The sequence below is a fragment of the Bos taurus genome, chromosome 20 (assembly GCF_002263795.3).
Source record: "Bos taurus isolate L1 Dominette 01449 registration number 42190680 breed Hereford chromosome 20, ARS-UCD2.0, whole genome shotgun sequence".
Lineage (NCBI taxonomy): Eukaryota > Metazoa > Chordata > Mammalia > Artiodactyla > Bovidae > Bos > Bos taurus.
This window is the reverse complement of record NC_037347.1, coordinates 56,373,215-56,392,213: the sequence shown is the minus strand read 5'-3', so window position 1 is coordinate 56,392,213 and position 18,999 is coordinate 56,373,215. Positions and strand designations below refer to the sequence as shown.

Sequence of the window (18,999 nt, the reverse complement as noted above, 5' to 3'; positions counted from 1 at the left end):
TTGGGTGAGTGAAAGAAGCCAGAGAGAGGAGAAGAGATTTTGTATGATTTCATTTTCAGGAAACTCTAGAAAAGACACATTTTTCTAGGTTTCCTAGGGCTAGGGAGTCTGGGATTGTCTAGGAAGGGGGACAAGAAATCTTTAGGGTGTAGAATTGTCCTTCAGTTTGATCGTGGTTGTGGGTACACGAGTACATAAATTCAAATTTCACTTTATATGCTTTATATGAGGGCATTTTATTATATGTACATTATAACTTAATAAAAGGGACTACCAAAAAATAAAAATAAAAAGACCATGAATTGTTTAACAGAGTATCATTTTATGGGTACAGACAAAAATTGATGCCAAGAATAAGAACTATTGGTCAAGTGCTCATCAATTTTTAAAAACCTATGGGAAAGTAATTATTCAAATTTACTTATTCTAAAAGCAAAGAAATATGGCTAAGAAATATAGAATATCTATTATGCTCAAGACTTTTAAAACAGTAGGAGTAGTAATGTTAGTTGTTCAGTCATGTCTGATGCTTTGAGACCCCACGGACTATAGCCTACCAGGCTTGTCTGTCCATGGAATTCTCCAGGCAAGAATACTGGAGCCAGTTGCCATTTCCTTCTCCAGGGGAGCCTCCCGATCCAGGGATCAAACTTGGATCTCCTGCATTGCAGGCAGATTCTTTACCATCACTGCCAGCAGGGAAGCTTTTCAAAACAGTGGTAAGGACCAATTTAGATGTTGGCAAAATAACTATAAAGCATCTATGCCACGTTAAAGTTAATAATTTTTTTTTATTAAAGTTTTCCTCATGTAGCACAGGACCTCTTCAACACTAATTTATAAAAATTTTCTAAGCTCATCTTAGGATGACCATAGAGATACAAGATTTCATTGTAACTCACCAGCCTGGACTTTATATAACACTAAAGAAATAAGATCTTCCATAGAGAACAGACTTGTCAAGGGGGAGAGGGGTCAAGAGAGGGCTGGATTGGGAGTTTGGGATTAGTGGATACAAAATATTACATACAGATTGGATAAACAAGGTCCTATTGTATAGTACAGGGAACTATCTTCAATATTCTAGAATAAGCCATAATGGAAAATATGAAAAAGAATCTGTACACATGCACACATATATAACTGAATCACTTGGCTGTACAATAGAAACTAACACACTATAAATCAACTATACTTCAAGTTTTCAAAATCTCCTCTATACTTGCAGAAAAAAAAGGAAGGTCTTCAAAAAATAAGTTCACAGTAGCAGAAAACTGCAAACTGTAAAATAAAAAATATCAAAAGATGCTCCATGAAAAAAATTCTTGGTTAAGTTCTGAAAATACATAGCTTACATATAGAGACATGAAAGCCAATGAGTAAAATGTGCCGTCTGTATGAACCAATTTGTGACTTCTTCACTCTCAAGTTTAACTCTAAGTGAATTAGGAGTGTGGTGACAAGTATCAATCATGTGCCATGGGGTAATGTAATGGCTGGAACCAATTAACACCAACCAGCACAGGCGTGGCCACTCACCCCTGCCAGCAAGTCTCCATTCACGGTCCTATTTACAGTCTTTTCAGTAGCAAGCTCCACCCCTTTGGCAAAAGTAGCCACTTTAAGACTTTTCTAAAATTTTTATTGAAGCACAGTTGATTTACAATGCTGTTAAGCCTCCTTATAATTATCTTTTCTCAACAACATGGCTCAAGACTTAAAAAAAAAAAAAAAACCCTGGGAAATTCTCAGTACAATTCAGAAGCGTGAAACAGCAATTTAGCTATAAAACTGGCACAAAGTCATACAAAATGTTTTCAATAAAGTCTTTAATAAGCACATAAAAAAACAGGTGATTGTGAAAGTGTGGGGTGGGAGGGGAGTGATGACAAATACATAATACAATCCCAACCACTAAGGTCAGAAGGAAGCCAGGCTTTTCACAGTGGAAACAAACAGGGAAGAGGACTGAATTTCAGGTACAAAAGGTAAATCCACTCAGGGTCTCAGCTGTGAGGTGGGGGCACCATCTAAGGAAGCCAAGGGTCCTCAGGTGAATCGTGAATAAATGGACTGAATAAGATGGGGTGGGAGGGGAGGTGTTTGGGCACAATAAATCACGAGTGAAGGATCAATACTTTGAAGATTTATTACGTAATTTTATATTAGGCGAGATTATAGCATTGTATAATATAAAATTAGCTTCCACTCCCGAATTTTCCAACATTGAAAGAGACTGAAGTTTTCAAATGTGGCAAAATCGAGGTATAAAGTCAGTCTTTTATTTTAAAATTTCTACTGGGGCATAGTTGATTTACAATGTTGTCTTAAGTTTCAGCTGTACAGCACAGCAAATCAGTTATACATATACATAGATCTACTCTTTCCTGGATTCTTTTCCCATACAGACCCTTACAGAGTACTGAGTAGGGTTCTCTGTGCCATACAATAGGTCCTTATCACTTATCTATCTTATACCTAGTAGTGTATATGTGTCAATCCCAATCTTCCCATTCATCCCTCTCCCCGACCCCCCAGTGACAATAAATTTATTTTCTACAGTTGTAAGACTTTCTGTTTTATGGATAAGTTCATTTGCAACTTTTTTTTAGATTCCACAAATAAGTGATGTCATATGATATTTGTCTTCCTCTGTCTGACTTACTGCACTCAGTATGACAATCTCCAGGTCCATCCATGTTGATGCAAATGGCATTATTTCATTCTTTTTTTATGGCTGAGAGCCCTCTAAATCTTTATAAAGTCAGACTGATGAGGAGAGAACGTAGGGGTAGATGGGTTCACACTGTTAAAAACACGGGTACACCCAGTAAAACCTACATGGTCAGGAAACCCCAGTCCGGTAGATGGCTATGAACACCATTACCATGTAATATTTATGGAGTCAAAAGAATAAAGAGACTATCACTCAAAGACTCTTGTTATCCTCCTCACATTTCAACAGCCACCATTCTGGTAGGTCAAGTGCAGGCAATAAAAATAAATTAGTTGTTACTATTTTCTTGAAATAGTTTTTCATTCTGACTCAGCATTTTATAGTGCAACCTGGAAGACTACAAAGGAAAAAAAAAAAAAAAAAAGAGCTATGAAATTTAGTCTGTGTTCACTGTCTCTCCCCAGGAAAAACTGGATCCCCTAAGAATGGCTCAGGATCCTTTACAGGTACATTTATAGTAATGTCAGGTGGTATCAATGAAGAATTTTAAAAATACATAAATTCTCAATGAAATAAGCAAAATTCCTAAAAGGTCCTATTGCCAAAGTATGTTGACATTAAAGCTGATAAAAAGAATAATGATCTTTTTTCAGTAGCTGAAAATACCAAAGGTGACATTTTCATATGTAATTCACAGGAATAACTTCTCTCCGTTAACATTTTAACACATTCTGTAAACAAATGTTCTTGAGTCCCAATAGAATGTGGTCCCTTCCCTTTCTTCAATCCCGAAACCTCTGGGAAAAGGAGCTTTATGGAATTAAAAGTAGGAAGATACAAATTTCAATGGTACTTGATTTTGGAAGGAAATTGAGACAAAGCTATGGTTTTTCCAGTAATCATCTATGAATGTGAAAGTTGAACCATTAAGAAGGCTGAGTGCCAAAGAACTGATGCTTCCAAATTGTGCTGGAGAAGACTCCTGAGAGTCCCTTGGACCGAAAGCAGATCAAACCAGTCAATCGTAAAGGAAATCAATCCTGAATATTCATTGGAAAGACTGATGCTGAAGCTGAAACTCCAATCCTTTGCCTACCTGATGCAAAGAGCAACTCACTGGAAAAGAATCTGATGCTGGGAAAGACTGAGGGCAGGAGAAGGGGGCAACAGAGGATGAGATGGTTAGATAGCATTGCCAACTGAATGGACGTGAATTTGAGCAAACTCTGGGAGATAGTGAAGGACAGGGAAGCCTGGCGTCCTGCAGTCCAGGGGATCGCAAAGAGTCGGACATGACTTAGCAACCAAACAACAATAGCAGACAAATTACATGATAAAACAACAGCATAATCTGTTCCAGTCATCCTAATTTAACAGAATATAGCGATTATATAGATGGTTTGCTCACTACGGTCTCCTTGTTGCTAGAACAGTGCCTGCCTGGCACACAACAGATGCTTAAAAATGTTGAAGACGGAAAATCAACTTTATAACCAGAAGTGTTCAGGGTCTCTTTAACCATCTGTATCACTCTTGGTTATAGAGCGCTATGCAGGATAGAAAGATGGGTTGGCTGGTACTGATATAATACTTTATACTCCTATATTTTAGAAATCATGATGTGATAAAATGTTAGTCACTCAGTCGTGTCAACTCTGTGCAATCCCATGGACTGCACAGGCTCCTCTGACCATGGAATTCTCCAGGCAAGAATACTGGAGTAGGTTACCATTTCCTTCTCCAGGGGATCTTCCTGACCCAGGGATTAAACCTGGGTCTCCCACATTGTAGGTGGATTCTTTACTGACTGAGCCACCAGGGAAGACCTATGATTTGGTGATATAATCATATAATCATGAAAACTGACATATTCATTGTAAAAATATTCTAACAGAATCATAAAGAATAAAATAAAACCCTAGAATTCTGCTCTGAGATAACACTTTTGAATTATTTTAGCATATTTTCTGCATACATACTATACATACATGACATGTATAAGCTTACCTTTCAAATGAAAGATCATATCATGCTGTATTATGCTTTCCTCACTTATAGAATGAACAAGTTTTTCCTTAGTGTTAAACATACATGAACATGGCTTTGCGAGCTACAATGGATCTTAAAGATATAATAAATTATTAGAGCCATCCCCCAACTGATTATTTTTGTAGGTTTTGGAAGAGAGAATTTCACTTTTTTATAGTAAAGAATATTTTTTCCTCCTTTCTCAGAAGTAGCACATTATTATTATTTTTTTTTTTTTCTGGCTGCATTGCTTCAATCTTCCTGAAGAAGGCTAAATGAGAGCAAAAATTACATGCTCCTGATTTCAGTGAATACCAGCTAAGTCTTCACTGACATTTCTGATGGGTCAACACTAAAAAGTAATTGCAAAGCAAATATTTAAGAATCTATAAATAGAATTCCTCTAAGTCTGTCGTGTACATTCATTATGTCAATTTCACGTCTAAACTTTTCTTTCCTTCTAGATGACATGTCCTTTCATCGCAGGACCAAATTTCAAATCCCCAAACCTATCATTTCAACTTAAAAATAAAAACTAGCAATCACTGAAAGAGGGCCAAGCTGCACAGCTTTCCTTGAAGCCTTCAGAAGCAGCACACAGTTTTGAATCAGAAAACGATGCCCCCAAAGGAAGCCATCAGACTACCTTCCCGGGGCACTCCCAGGACTAAGAAGGGCCTCGCTGCCCCCTGTACCCTGGCGGCCAGTGAGTTGCTCAGTGTGGGCCCGCAGTGACACTGTTGACTGGATAACAAGGAGCCTCTCACTGCAAACATCCACTTTCTAGCACAAAGTGAATGGAGGAAGCTCGTGTAGTGAAAGAAGTCTCGGGCATCAAAAGAAAATTGAGAGAAAATTTTAAATAAATACTTAAACATTTCATAAAATTCAATTAGCAGGGCCAAATCCTGTACTGCCTTGGGTAGATACACGGCAATGGTGCTGTTAGCAGAGGTTTTTTGGTTAACAGGTTGAAGGAAGGAGAGATGACAGAGACATCTCTTTGCATTATACGTGGCAGAATGTGACATCTTTCAAAGGAAGGCTGAAGCAAAGGTGATCGTAATACTGTAAGCCTAGTCTGCTTTTATTTTCATTTCAGTTTAAGGGCGCATACATTAGACATCAGGAAATGACACGTGATATATATCCACTTAAAAATATACTTTGATTCCATTCCAGAAGGTATTCTCATGAACAGTCTAGAAGAGCAAACGGCGATACAGAACCGAGTTGTTGACAGCAACTAGGAAGACAAATCTAGGTGCACGGAAATCAGGGGCTACCTATCTGCCTCCTGGTTCGAGTCTAGGATTTGAAGTTAAGACTGTCTAGATACTGGTTCTGTTAGGTGCTGTATGTGGTTAGGCTAGTCACCAACCTCTCTGAGTCACAGAATATAGACAACCATATTTCTACCCTCACAGGGTTGTTAGAAGCAGAGCCATGGTTAAGTCCTCATAGTAAGCACTCAATCAGTGTTAGCTCCATTTATGAATGAACTCTATCTACAGACTCCAAATGCTGAAGAAGCAGAGGAACAGGCCACACTGATGAAATCTACCGGCCACACTCAACCATGCCCAGGCTTCCTAAATGCAGTCCTTGGGGTATTCAAGAACTGCAGGATACAGCAGGGGTCCACACCAAAGTGTCTTAAGATGACCACTGTTTGTGCAGTAAGAATCATTTACCAGAATCAGGCTATGAGAACAGGATGAGACCCAACAGTCACCTGGTCTAACCGTTGATAGACTTCTTTTGAACTGTGGAATCAATTACTCAGAACAATTTTTAACTGTAAGCCCTGAAACAGATGATCTGCTTACTCCAGTACCAAACCTGTGATTTTTCTTTTGTTTCATTTTTCTGAACGCTATTCCAAGCCAATCCCCATCGCTCCTGAATGCAGACATTCACCCATCTTCTAAGAGAGAGGATTCCCTTCCAGGACTTGGGATAAGAAGAAAGGACCTAGTCTCACAGAGCAGTACAAATGTGATTATTAAAAACTTTTTTGAAACAGAAAATGAACGTTGTCAATTTCATTCTTTTTTTTGCAGGGGTGGGGGTGGGGGCGGAGTCACCCTTATAAAGAAGATAGGCAAGTAACTTACAATTACTTCCCTAAAGGATTCCTGGTCACTGATTGTCCTGTCTGTCACACATCCAGACTGATTCAAGTAGTGGTAGTTTTCTGGCACAGATAAATAAAATTCTTCTACAGAAAGAAAAACAAAAATATAACATCAGTACTTGACTGGCCAGGATAAGACAGAACTCAGAAGAGTTTCTTTCCACTTTGCAACTTTATTTTTTAAAGTTTGGAAAATAATTCTATGCTTGTAATAGTTCACCAATAAGATTAAAATGTTCTCAGACTGTATGATTTCAATACCTTTAGACCATGAGATTTTTGTACCTTGTTTTATGTCCCTGGATGTGCTCTAGTGTCTCCTAGTTTATAGTCTATGGGAACTTGAATAGAATTTGTATCCTACTGTTGTGTGAAAATTGTACAAATCTTAATTATGTTGAATTGGTTCATGCTGCTTTTCAGGTCTACTATATCCTACTTTTCTGTATATTCATTCTATTAATTGCCGAGAGTTTGATACTGAAACTCCAACTAAAAATCATAATTTATCTACTTACATAATTGCAATATATACTGAAATTATACGTAACTTTGTTCTATATTTTCCAAGTCTCCCATAAATCTGTTATCATACTTTCATAATCTAACAAATAAAAAAGTAAAAAAAAAGATTAAAACATTCTCTCTTCATCATCATCTAGGGAAAAAAAAATTATCAGATTAGAAGGGATGGAAGAAAACACTACTGAAAAAAGTAACTAATGAGGATCCTGTGTTGATTGTTTTTTTAAAAAATCAAATGTTTAGAAATTTGCTTTATTAGGGTATGATGTATACCTGTGGTGGATTCATTTTGATATTTGTCAAAACTAATACAATTATGTAAAGTTTAAAAATAAAATAAAATTTAAAAAAAAAAAAATAAATAAAAGTAAAGCCAGCTGTGATACATTATATATTCTTCACAAATATACTTTAAATCAGAAAAGAACTAAGATGCCACAACATATCAGAAACACTCAAGCTTTCTCTACTGATGATTTTCGCTCTACGGCATCTGGCTCTACACGCACTCAGCATCTTTGATCATCTCGCACATTTCGTTTCAAATGGTGGAAGCCCAGTAAAGTCCCGTCTTCTCTTTCACAGATGGGTTGTAAAGGAAATGTCTCTGCAAGCGGCTCCATCACTCACCTCTCTCTTCATGTCCTAGCCCTGCCAGCAGCGCATAGAATATGTGATAATTCCTTTCCCCGGGGTTTTGCCTTACTACTCGGTTCTGTGAAGAGAAGAAGCCAGATATCTATTCAGAGATGTCTCCTCTGATTAATGACCAAGAACTAGTAATTGCTGAAAACTGTTAAAGATAATGTGAATTAAATCATGCTTGCTTACTTTTTCTAATAAATCTTCATGTGAAAAGCAATGGCAAGTCAAGGAACAAAACAAGGATACAGGATGCTCCATTAGTCCTTAGTTTTCTACTCTTTGTTACCCAAATAATTACAATTCTTTGTGTCTTGGACATTCTGACTTCCAGTGCCGAAAGATAAGCAAACAAAACAGACTATTACATCAAAATCCAACTTCAAACGGGATACGTGTGCCCTAGAAGGCATCGAGCTATTTGAAACAACTGATTATTTCAAACAACTAGTTGCTCAGTCATGTCAGACTCTTTGGGACCTCATGGACTATAGCCCCCCAGGTTCCTCTGTCCACAGAATTTTCCAGGAAAGAATACTGGAGTGGGAAGCCATTCCCTTCCCCAGGGGATCTTCCCAACCCAGTCTCCTGCACTGCAGGCAGATTCTTTACCATCTGAACCACCAGGGAAGCCTATGATATTTGATGAGGAGTCCAAATTTTCAGATTAGGGACATGAAATCAGAGATTCCCAAAAGAAAGAGGGCCCCTTATTTCCTAGGATAATTAACAGGTCAAGCAGAGTAAAACAGGAGCAGTAATGAGACAGAACCAGAAATGAATGTTTCATATTCTATGTCTGTTTTAAGAAAAAGCAAAGAAGAGTTTCTACTAGAGAGTCAAATACTAATACACAAAAGCCAAATGAAACAGGATACAATCTACAATTCTCCCGCCCTGGATGTTTCCCTTCTGGCCGATGTTCAGCTGAACAAACTTCCCGAAGCGACTGGAGTTATTGTTGTACACGGTCTTGGCATTGCCAAAGGCTTCCATGATGGGGCTGCAAAAAAAAAAACAAAAACCAGGACAACAATGAGAGGCAATCAGGGTCCATGTAATTAACAACAGTCCTCACCAATGGCAAAATAGACAAGTGCAGGAGAAATCTGAAAGCAAAGGGCCCTAGAGCAATTATGTTTATTTATAGAAGGGCCAGATTTCCCAGCACTTGCTGAAATGGGTTTATAATGTGTGTCCATCTCGAGGAGGAGAGCCTGCAGCTGGTGTGGGCAAAGGATGCTACCAAGCGTCAAGGAGGCCATGTGGGCTGGTCCTCACCCAAATTAGTTTATTTACGCGAGTCAAGGGTTGCACGTGCACACACACGCACACACACACAAACCCACACGAACTCTAGGAACTGAAAAATTCCCCAGTCCTGGAAATTTCACTCATCTGTTGTATGTCCCAGGGGAGCTCATTTAACTTCCTTGGGTCTCGTCCAGCTGTAAAATGTGGTCAGACTAGGTCTGCGGTCAGACTAGGTCAGGGGTCAGCCATCTTCTGCTGTAAAGGATTGGATAATAAATACTTTTTGGCTTTGTGGGCCATGTGGTCTCTGATGCAATTACTCAGCTCTGCCACTAGAGTGCAAAAGCAACTATAGACAAGATAGCAAATGAGTGTGTCTGTGTTTCTATAAAGTTTTATTTACAAAACCAGGCTGCAGGAGGAAAATGAAAATGGCCCAGAGAAAGACTGGTGGTGATGGCTGCACAACAAGAATGTACTTAATGCTACTAAGCTGTACATCGAAAAATATTTAAAGTTTTGTTTATATATATATATATATATATATATATACATATACATGTATATATATATACATAACAAAATATACATTTTGTTATGTATATTTTAGCACAATTTTAAAAATAAATTTTGAAGTCTAAAAAGGCAAACCAGAATAGGCTGCAGGATACAGATGTCAGGCTGGAGTCAGCTGACTTCTGGACTAATTTTTAAATAACAGGACATATAAAGTCTCTATGGGTTCTAGGATGAGACGGCCGGATGGCATCACTGACTCGATGGACGTGAGTCTGAGTGAACTCCGGGAGTTGGTGATGGACAGGGAGGCCTGGCGTGCTGCGATTCACGGGGTCACAAAGAGTTGGACACAACTGAGTGACTGAACTGAACTGAACTGATGGGTTCTAGGACCTTAAAAGGTAACAATCAGACACGGGGCAATTACACATTTTAATTAGAATTTCAGAGAGCACTGTACCAAGGCTCTCTTTCAAGCTCTGAGGTAATTGCCATTGATGCTGAATTGTTTTGCCACCTGAGGCTGAAGAAGTGACATGGAAGTTGCTCAGTCATGCCCGACTCTGCGACCCTATGGACTGTAGCCCACCAGGCTCCTCCGTCCATGGGATTTCCCAGGCAATAAAACTAGAGCGGGTTGCCACTTCCTTCTCCAAAGGATCTTCCTGACCCAGGGATTGAATCTGGGTCTCCTGCATTAAGGGCAGATTCTTTACCACCTGAGTCACCAGGGAAGCCCCTGGTAAGAGGCTACACAATACCATTCTGCTCACAAGACGCCTCCCAAGAGTTGACCGCTAAGCTCTCTGCAATGTGCGGGATAGAGGCTGAAATTTCTGCTGATAACAAGGCCTCCAAACAGCCAGTCAGGAGCTGCCCAGTAGGAGGCAGCTCTGAACGTTCCTCACTCCTTTGTTCAAACCTGGCCCAGCAATGGACGGTCAGGTCACCGGAAATCTCCACCTGTGTGTAGAGACTTCTTGAGCGATCATGAAAGCCACGTCAAGAAACAGAGCAGCAGAACCCCGAGTTTCAACTACTTCCTTAAATAAGTCGTACAGTGAGGACAGTGGATCCTGTTCGCTGGAACAAGAAACACGATGGAAAAATACCTGCTCTCAAGAATGGCTTGCTCGACAGATGAGGTCTTCTCCTTCGAGGACAAGTCCACAGACTGCTGACTGATGGCTGATAAAAACTTGAGGATCAGCTTCGTGCTCTCGGTTTTCCCTGCGCCACTTTCACCACTGGAAGATAAAATGGAGACGTTTATACTTCTAGTGAAAAAAAAATAAAAATAAAAACCAACTTGACCGGAGTCACTCCAATGTGTCCACAGAACAACTGTTGAACAGTGGGAAAGAGACTCAAGTGCTGAGTTACAGGGAAGTGAGGGTCCCTCCTCCTGCTAGCCACACGGCCTAGGTGTTGCCAATGCCTCCCACTAAACAGAAGCCTCCTCTTTGACTAAGCTCAGGTAATAAGACGGACAGTGCCTGTCAATTCCCTGGTAGCTCAGTTGGTAAAGAATGCACCTGCAATGTGGGAGACGTGGGTTCAATCCCTGGGTTGGGAGGATCCCTGGAGAAGGGAACGGCTTCATCTGGGGCTTTTCAGATGGTGCTGGTGATAAAGAACCTGCCTGCCAATGCAAGAGATGTAAGAGACGTGGGTTCGATTCCTGGGTTGGGAAGATCTCCTGGAGGAGAGCATGGCAACCCACTCCAGTATTCTTGCCTGGAGAATCCCCAAGGACAGAGCAGCCTGGCGGGCTACAGCCAATGGGGTCGCAAAGTGTCGGACACAACTGAGCGACTAAGCACACAGCACTGCAAGCTCTGCAAAGGCCGGAATAGGGGTTTTGTTCACTGAACTGTCCTCGCTGGTAGCCAGCACTTAGTAAGTATTAACTATATGAATGAGCACATTAACGATATCTTTCTGGTAAGCAAGTAAATATTAAGTATATGAATGAGCACATTAATGGTATCTTTCTGGTAAACATGAATAAAAATGCAATCTTTCATAAATATCGAGGGGACAAAGCAATGAACCAGAAGGTGCTCGACCCACACTTAGGCATTTTTATTCTTGTAATAATACCATGAGGTGTGCAGTGGCTAAGTGTCGGGATCCGAATTGAAGAGCCGGTCTGTTTGCGTCCAAGGAGTAGTAAAAAGACAGAGAACTTATGAGAAGAGTAAAGCAATCATGTAACAGCACACAAACACCAGCAGCATCATGGGGTAACAGGCTCACAACTGCTCAAGCGGTGAGATAAACGCGCATGGTCCCAACAAGTTCTAAAGAAGCAGTCCCCACTGAGTGTAGAGAGCTGGGAGGTTGTGAACAAGGAATTCTGCAGAAAACACCACGGATGATTAAGCGCATGTAATAAAGGAGAGGAAATGACTCAGAGATGACACCATCCATGCCCGGCTGGATACTGCAGGCCCTGGGGAATCTCCATCGATCAAGGCCAATCACTGTAACTCCATTCCCTCTGCAGGTAATAGGGTGGTTGGTCATGGCAAAGAGTCAGGATTCCAGCCAAAGAGACTTAAAGTCAAGCATGCTGAGGGCTTCTGGGGAGATGTGCATGTGCATGCGGTGTGTGGGTGGATGGGGTGCGCACACACACACAAGACCAAGCAGAGTGTCCCCCTGACTGCAGATGACAAATACCTGGGAAGCCACACCTTTCTTGAGATCAGAAAGCAAAAGCCAAGATAATCAGAGAAGCGCCAGTGGGAGTGGCTGAACCCACAGCCCTGACCCCACCCTGCCCTGCTGCCTGAGTTGATAAAGGCCCACGCAGGTGACACCAATTTGAGTCGCCTTTTCTGTCATCGGCAACCAGAACCTCCCTAGTGTGGGGCTGCACGTTCGACTCTGCATCTCTGGTACCAGCCAAGCCCGGGAGCTGGCTCACAGGAGGCATTTAGCAGGAAGGAGTAGCAGAAAGTAAGAGAAAGTTGCAGGAAGAAAATTTAAATAATTCTTGATATTTAAAAATACATATACCATCTCCCTAGCAGTTAAATTTTGTTAAAACAAAACTGAAAGTGACAACTTCTCTAGTTACAACATATGAAACAGAAATATTGTTTTACATGGTCCCCAAACCCATTTCTGTATCTTCCAGCACACAGAGGGGGCTGGTAGGTCAACCTCCCTTGTATGAAGGACAGTGATCAGTAACCAGGAATGAACATGGCCAACTGAACAAGAGAGCAGCTAAACTGAGCCAGAGGGGTGTATGTTATTTCCACGTCCGGTGGCTAAACCCCCTCAAGGTCCTCTGGGCTTCCTATCTTACCAGCCTGGCATCTGGGTGCCCTCGGGATGGCAGATCTCCAGAACAAATGATGGGTACAGCAAAGTCAGGGGTCTCACCTTCCCATACGGGGCTGTGGAAGTTGCTCAGTTGCGTCTGACTCTTTGCAACCCCGTGGACCATACAGTCCATGGAATTCTCCAGGCAAGCCCCTGTTACAGCAATCAGCACAGCAATGAACCTACCGTGATGAACACGGTAACCATATAGCCGTGGAGAAGAGGCTCTTCGAGGTGGAGGGCAAAGACTCATCAAGGAGAAGAAAACCCAAAACTTGCACTGTCCTTCACCAGCCTAGGATACTGATCCATCTCTAGGTGTCAGCCCATATCATTTCTCACTGTAGCAAATTTTTTTCAAGCATCTTCTGTAAGTACATCTCTTTTAAAAAATTTGGGGTATAGCTGCTTCACAATGCTGTGGGAGCAAAGTGAATCAGTTATGTGTATACACACCCACTCCCTCTTGGCCATCCATCTCACTCCCACCCCGCCCCATCCCTTTAGGTCATCACAGAGCACTGAGCTGAGCTCCCCGTGCTACAAGAAGGTTCCCACTAGCTGTCTGTTTTACACATGGCAGTGCACACACATCAATCCCAATCCATCCCCACCTCGAAAAATGGGATAGGTTCCCTGGTGGCACTAGTGGCAAAGAACCCGCCTGCCAATGCAGGAGACACAAGAGATGGGGGTTCAGCTCCTGGGTCGGGGAGATCCCATGGAGGAGGGCATGGCAACCCACTCCAGTATTCTTGCCTGGGGAATCCCATGGACAGAGGAGCCTGGTGAGCTACAGTCCATGGGGTCCCAAAGAATTGGACACGACTGATGTGACCTAACACAGCACAGAACCTATTTAGGCACATCATTGATCCGTAAAGTAAAACTTAAAAACAAAGAAGGAACTCAGATTTGCGCAACAGTAATTCTCAAATTTGGCTGTACATGAGAACTACCTGCTGTGTTCCTAATTTGAACCTGTAAGGATAGAACTTAATCAGTAATTTTTTTTCTTTTTTTTTTTTTTTTTTTAACAAATTTCCAGGTGATTTTACTAAGAAGTCAAGGCTGGGAACAACTATTCTCAAAAGCCCTTTCACATAATTCAGATTAGGACTGCACCAGATTACAAAGGGGACATATACAGCGGGCTGGGGAAGTGTGCCACGAACAAGGCAAAGAATAAATATAAATGACTCACAAATGGTCAAAACTCAGAAATATGCCAGATGTCCCCAGACATTAGCATCAAGGTACCAGGACTCACTTCTGTTTAATCCTCCTCTTCCTCCTCGCCTCCCCACCCCTGCCTATGACTGTGCTGTGTGCTGAGTCGCTTTAGTTGTGTCTGACTCTTTGTTATCCTATGGACCATAGCCTACCAGACTCCTCTGTTCTTGGGGTTCTCCAGTCAAGAATACTGGAATGGGTTGCCATGCCCTCCTCCAGGGGATCTTCCCAACCCAGGGATCGAACTAGCATCTCTTAGGTCTCCTGCATTGGCAGGCGGGGTCTTTACCGCTAGCACCACCTGGGAAGCCCATTCCCCATTTACCGAGGGTCACAAAACACCATCTTTGAAGCAATGGACAAAGAGCATCTCTGCAGGAACTTCTTCCCTCCTGAAGTATCCATGGGGCCATGATGCAGCAGGCTGCACTAAGGGCGGGGAAGACAGTCTGGAGACAAACAGCTGTGGACGGTATTTACGACCCAGCAGCAGCAGGAGATAAAGAGCCACAAATTATGGCTAATGCTGTCAAGTATGAACCTCAGGAGACAGGAGGAGTCATAATTTAGGTGGAGAGTAAAGGTTCAGCAAAGACCTTTCCCGGGAAATGACATTTGGACTGAAATGCAGAGACATGCACAAAAGTGAGCTGGGGGAAACCTGAAGGATGAGGAGGGGAGGGTTTGGAACCTTAGCAGAGGGGGAGATGCCTGCAGAGTCAGTGGAGAAGGGAAGGGGGGCTGGGGTCCTACCGAGAGGCCACTGTTTTCCAGGCAAGTATGGGACTGGTTCTTTTCCATATGAGAGAGGGGGAGAGGCTGGTGATGGACTTTCATGGCTAATGGGTTAGTCAATCCATCACACTATGGAATGAATCCTCCGTAAAATCCAAAAGGATGGGTTTGGAGAGGTTCTGGGCTGGGGCACACATGGAGGTGGAGAGTGGCTCCCCAGAGGGGCGGCAACTCCTCCCGCTTCCCCACACCCTACTGTATATCCCCGCTTCCATCCGCTGTTCCTGAGTTACACACATCCCTCTATAATACAGTGACTCCCCGCCTCCACGAAACTTCAAAGGGGCAAACGTGCCCCTGTTTGCCAGCTGCTGCACTGTACCACTGTACTCCTCAAAGTACTGTATACATTCATGTGTTTTCTGTGTGGTTTTTCATGTATTATTTGTGTGAAAAGTATTATAAACCTATTACAGGACAGTACTACATAGCTGATTGTGTGAGTTGGGTTTGGGTGTGTGTGTGTGCGCGTGCTCACCAGGCAGTGCTAGGGGTCAAGAATCTGCCTGCCAATGCAGGAGACATAAGGGATGCAGTTTTGATCCCTGGGTCAGGAAGATCCCCTGGGAAATGGGCTTGGCAACTCACTCCAGTATTCTTGCCTGGAGAATCCTGAGGACAGAGGAGCCTGGAGGGTTACAGTCCACAGGGTTGCAAAGCTGGACACAAGTGAAGCGCCTTAGCATGCGTGCCCACATTATTATTCCTGATTGTATTAGTTGCATACCTAGGCTAACTCTGTTGGACTTAAATTGGACTTAACGAACGTGCTCTTGGAACAGAACTCACTCCTACATAAAGGACTTACTGTAACTGATAATCGAGTAACTAAAAGGTTTCAGTTTTGTGAGCTGCTCTAGAAAAACAATGTTTTTGCTCTAGCAAATTAATCAAACCCAAGGAGGGGGTCATCGGAAGCTCCAACCTAGAGCTGCTGGGTCAGAAGCACAGGTGACCACATGACCAGCACCTGACATGGAGAGGAAGGCAGTCTCGGAGGACCAAGCTATTAACCTGTGGGATCTGATGCTGTTTGGTGGCGGATAGTGATAGAAATGAGTTACTTACTTGGGGAACTTGATAACACATGCTATGCGACAGACAGCATCTATATTATAGCATTCTAAGGATATAATAACTAAGTATATTCTGCTTTGCTTACTGCACCACAGAACTATGAAGCCAAAATAAATGTTAGACTCATAAACTATCATACCTATAAAATCTAGATTAACAAGACTACCTTAACCCCCTGGTTAATGTTGCTTTGCTAAAACTGAAGCGCTCTTTGAACCGTGACTGCCCACTGCTTCCCCATGAGCCTGGCAGCCTCTTTGACCATAGGCGCTTCGATGAGTCATGTATTCCACCTTAGCTCCTGTATTCCAGCCCCGATAAAACAGTCACTCGCACAGAAATCACACTTAATTCCCCTTCACTGACAGCGAACACATCACTGACATATCCAGTCCTGCATTTGTCTCATTAGCCCCTGACGATTACAGCCCTAACCCCTGGCGCCAACGTGACCACAAACACAAACTCGGGCTTCAGAGAAAAAACGCACGGCCAGATAAGTCAAAATGAGTTGATGCTGTTAAAGAAAAAAAAAGCCTTATAAATAATGAAAATTTGAAAAAGGGAACGAAAAATAACTACGGCACTGATATGGGGCCTGGGAGACCATATTAGAAGTTCTGAGAACTTTTTGTAGGCAGAATGGAAAGTTTCAAGAATACTTTTTAAGCAGAAGGATGTCATGATCAGGTTCAAGGTTCTAACCAATCACTCGGTGTGGAGAATGGATTGAGGATGGATGGATGGAGAGACATGAGAAAGGAAGTTGGGGAATGAGCGCAGAGGATAAGGAGAGTGGGAGCAAAGGGGAAAGCCAGAGGTCCCCAGAGGAGGGAGGGGATGGCTGGGGTCCTGGTCTGGGTGCTCGGTGACAGGGAGGTGGGGGAATGAATCGGGAGTGTCCAGAGAGTTTCCCAGCCAGTGTGATGACCTAGACGCTGGTAACACAGCTGGGCATCTTTGTCAATAATCACTTAACTGTATATATGAGATCGGTACAGTTGACCAAAGGTAATCTGACCTTCATGTTGTGGGCGGGGTGACTCACAGAGCCAAGATTAATGTTCTGATCTCCAGCTTGAGACCTTGCTAAGAACAAGAAGCATGATAGGAGGAACACGATTTTCTGGGAGAAAATTAGGGTGAACTGAGGAGGGGTCACCCTTGAGATGCCCAGAAGGGACCTTCGTGGTGATGCCCTGGGGGCAGTGGACACATGGGTGGGACACAGAGAAGTTGGCAGGGGAGCCCTGAAGTCTGGGGAGGCAGGGAGATGCACAGAAGGAAAGGCAGGCTGGCAGAAGCTGAGGAACATGAGCCAAGAGAACGAGGAAGAGTCCAGAATGGTGGAGGAGCTTGGAGGAGGGCGGGGCAGTGTGTGGAAGAGGCTGCGGAGCCAAAGACGATCTTTTATCTTTTCTTATTTCAAAAATACAGAAAATAAGTAAGTGTGTTAGTCTCTCAGTCATGCCTGACTCTTTGCAAACCCATGGACTGTAGCCTGCCAGGTTCCTCCGTCCATGGGATTCCCCAGGCAAGAATACTGGAGTGGGTTGCCATTCCCTTCTCCCCAGGGAATCTTCCTGACCCAGGGATCGAGCCCGGGTCTCCTGCATTGCAGGCAGATTATTTACCGTCTGAGTCACCAGGCAAAAAAGTTCAAGTATCCTGTAAAAGATACTAGAAATTGTTGGGTAATAAAGCCAATGGTCCAGTAGAAAAGGAGAGATCCAAGAACCAGGGACAGGGAGGCTCAAAGGTGGAGAAGTCCCCAGGAAATCAGGGAGGAGGGATCAAAAAACACCTGAAGGAAAGCGCCTCTGCTGTGAACAGGGCCCTTTATCCATCTGCAGTCTCCCCTCCAGCGCACCTGTCGGCCAACTGTGGCCTCCATATCTGCCCTTCTATTTTTATAAATAAAGTTTTATTGGAACACAGCCTGGCATTTCACACGTGCTCTGTCTGCAAGCACTTCCACACTCTAAGGGCAGAGTAGAGTAGTGGTAACAGAAATGATCAGGCTCACTGAGCCAAAAATATGTCCTCTTCAGAGAAAATATAACTCTCTACAGTCTATCTCTCGGAGAAGGTGATGGCACCCCACTCCAGTACTCTTGCCTGGAAAATCCCATGGATGGAGGAGCCTGGTAGGCTGCAGTCCATGGGGTCACGAAGAGTTGGACAGGACTGAGCGACTTCATTTTCACTTTTCACTTCCATGCACTGGAGAAGGAAATAGCAACCCACTCCAGTGTTCTTGCCTGGAGAATCCCGGGGACGGGGGAGCCTGATGGGCTACCGTCTATGGGGTCGCACAGAGTCGGACACAACTGAAGTGACTTAGCAGCAGCAGCAGCAGAGTCTATCTCTAGATGTTGAAGCTGAAACTCCAATACTTTGGCCACCTGATGCGAAAAGCTGACTCATTTGAAAAGACCCTGATGCTGGGAAAGATTGAGGGCAGGAGGAGAAGGGGACGACAGAGGATGAGATGGTTGGGTGGCATCACCGACTCAATGGACATGGGTTTGGGTAGACTCCAGCAGTTGGTGATGGACAGGGAGGCCTGGTGTGCTGCAGTTCATGGGGTAGCAAAGAGTCGGACATGACTGAGCGACTGAACTGAACTGAGAGGCTACCTCTGCAGACACCTGACAACCATTCTCCATCCCGTGAATCAAACTGTCCTGATTCGTGTGATTTTCTCGGAACACACACGGATCACTCCACTGCTGACTAAGAAGACTTTGGACACTTCTCTACTGCCTAGAAGATA

General features: G+C 43.1%; 1 protein-coding gene across 1 annotated transcript in view; it reads right to left on the bottom strand.

Moving 5' to 3' along the window:
* Window positions 1-18,999, bottom strand: part of MYO10 (myosin X) — a gene marked incomplete at its 5' end in the record, with an annotated part of 261,542 nt that overhangs the window by 103,609 nt on the left and 138,934 nt on the right. The window contains 5 exon segments of the mRNA NM_174394.2: window positions 6,823-6,926; window positions 7,998-8,082; window positions 8,199-8,212; window positions 8,888-9,012; window positions 10,895-11,029. Coding sequence (NP_776819.1) covers window positions 6,823-6,926; window positions 7,998-8,082; window positions 8,199-8,212; window positions 8,888-9,012; window positions 10,895-11,029 — 463 coding nt within the window.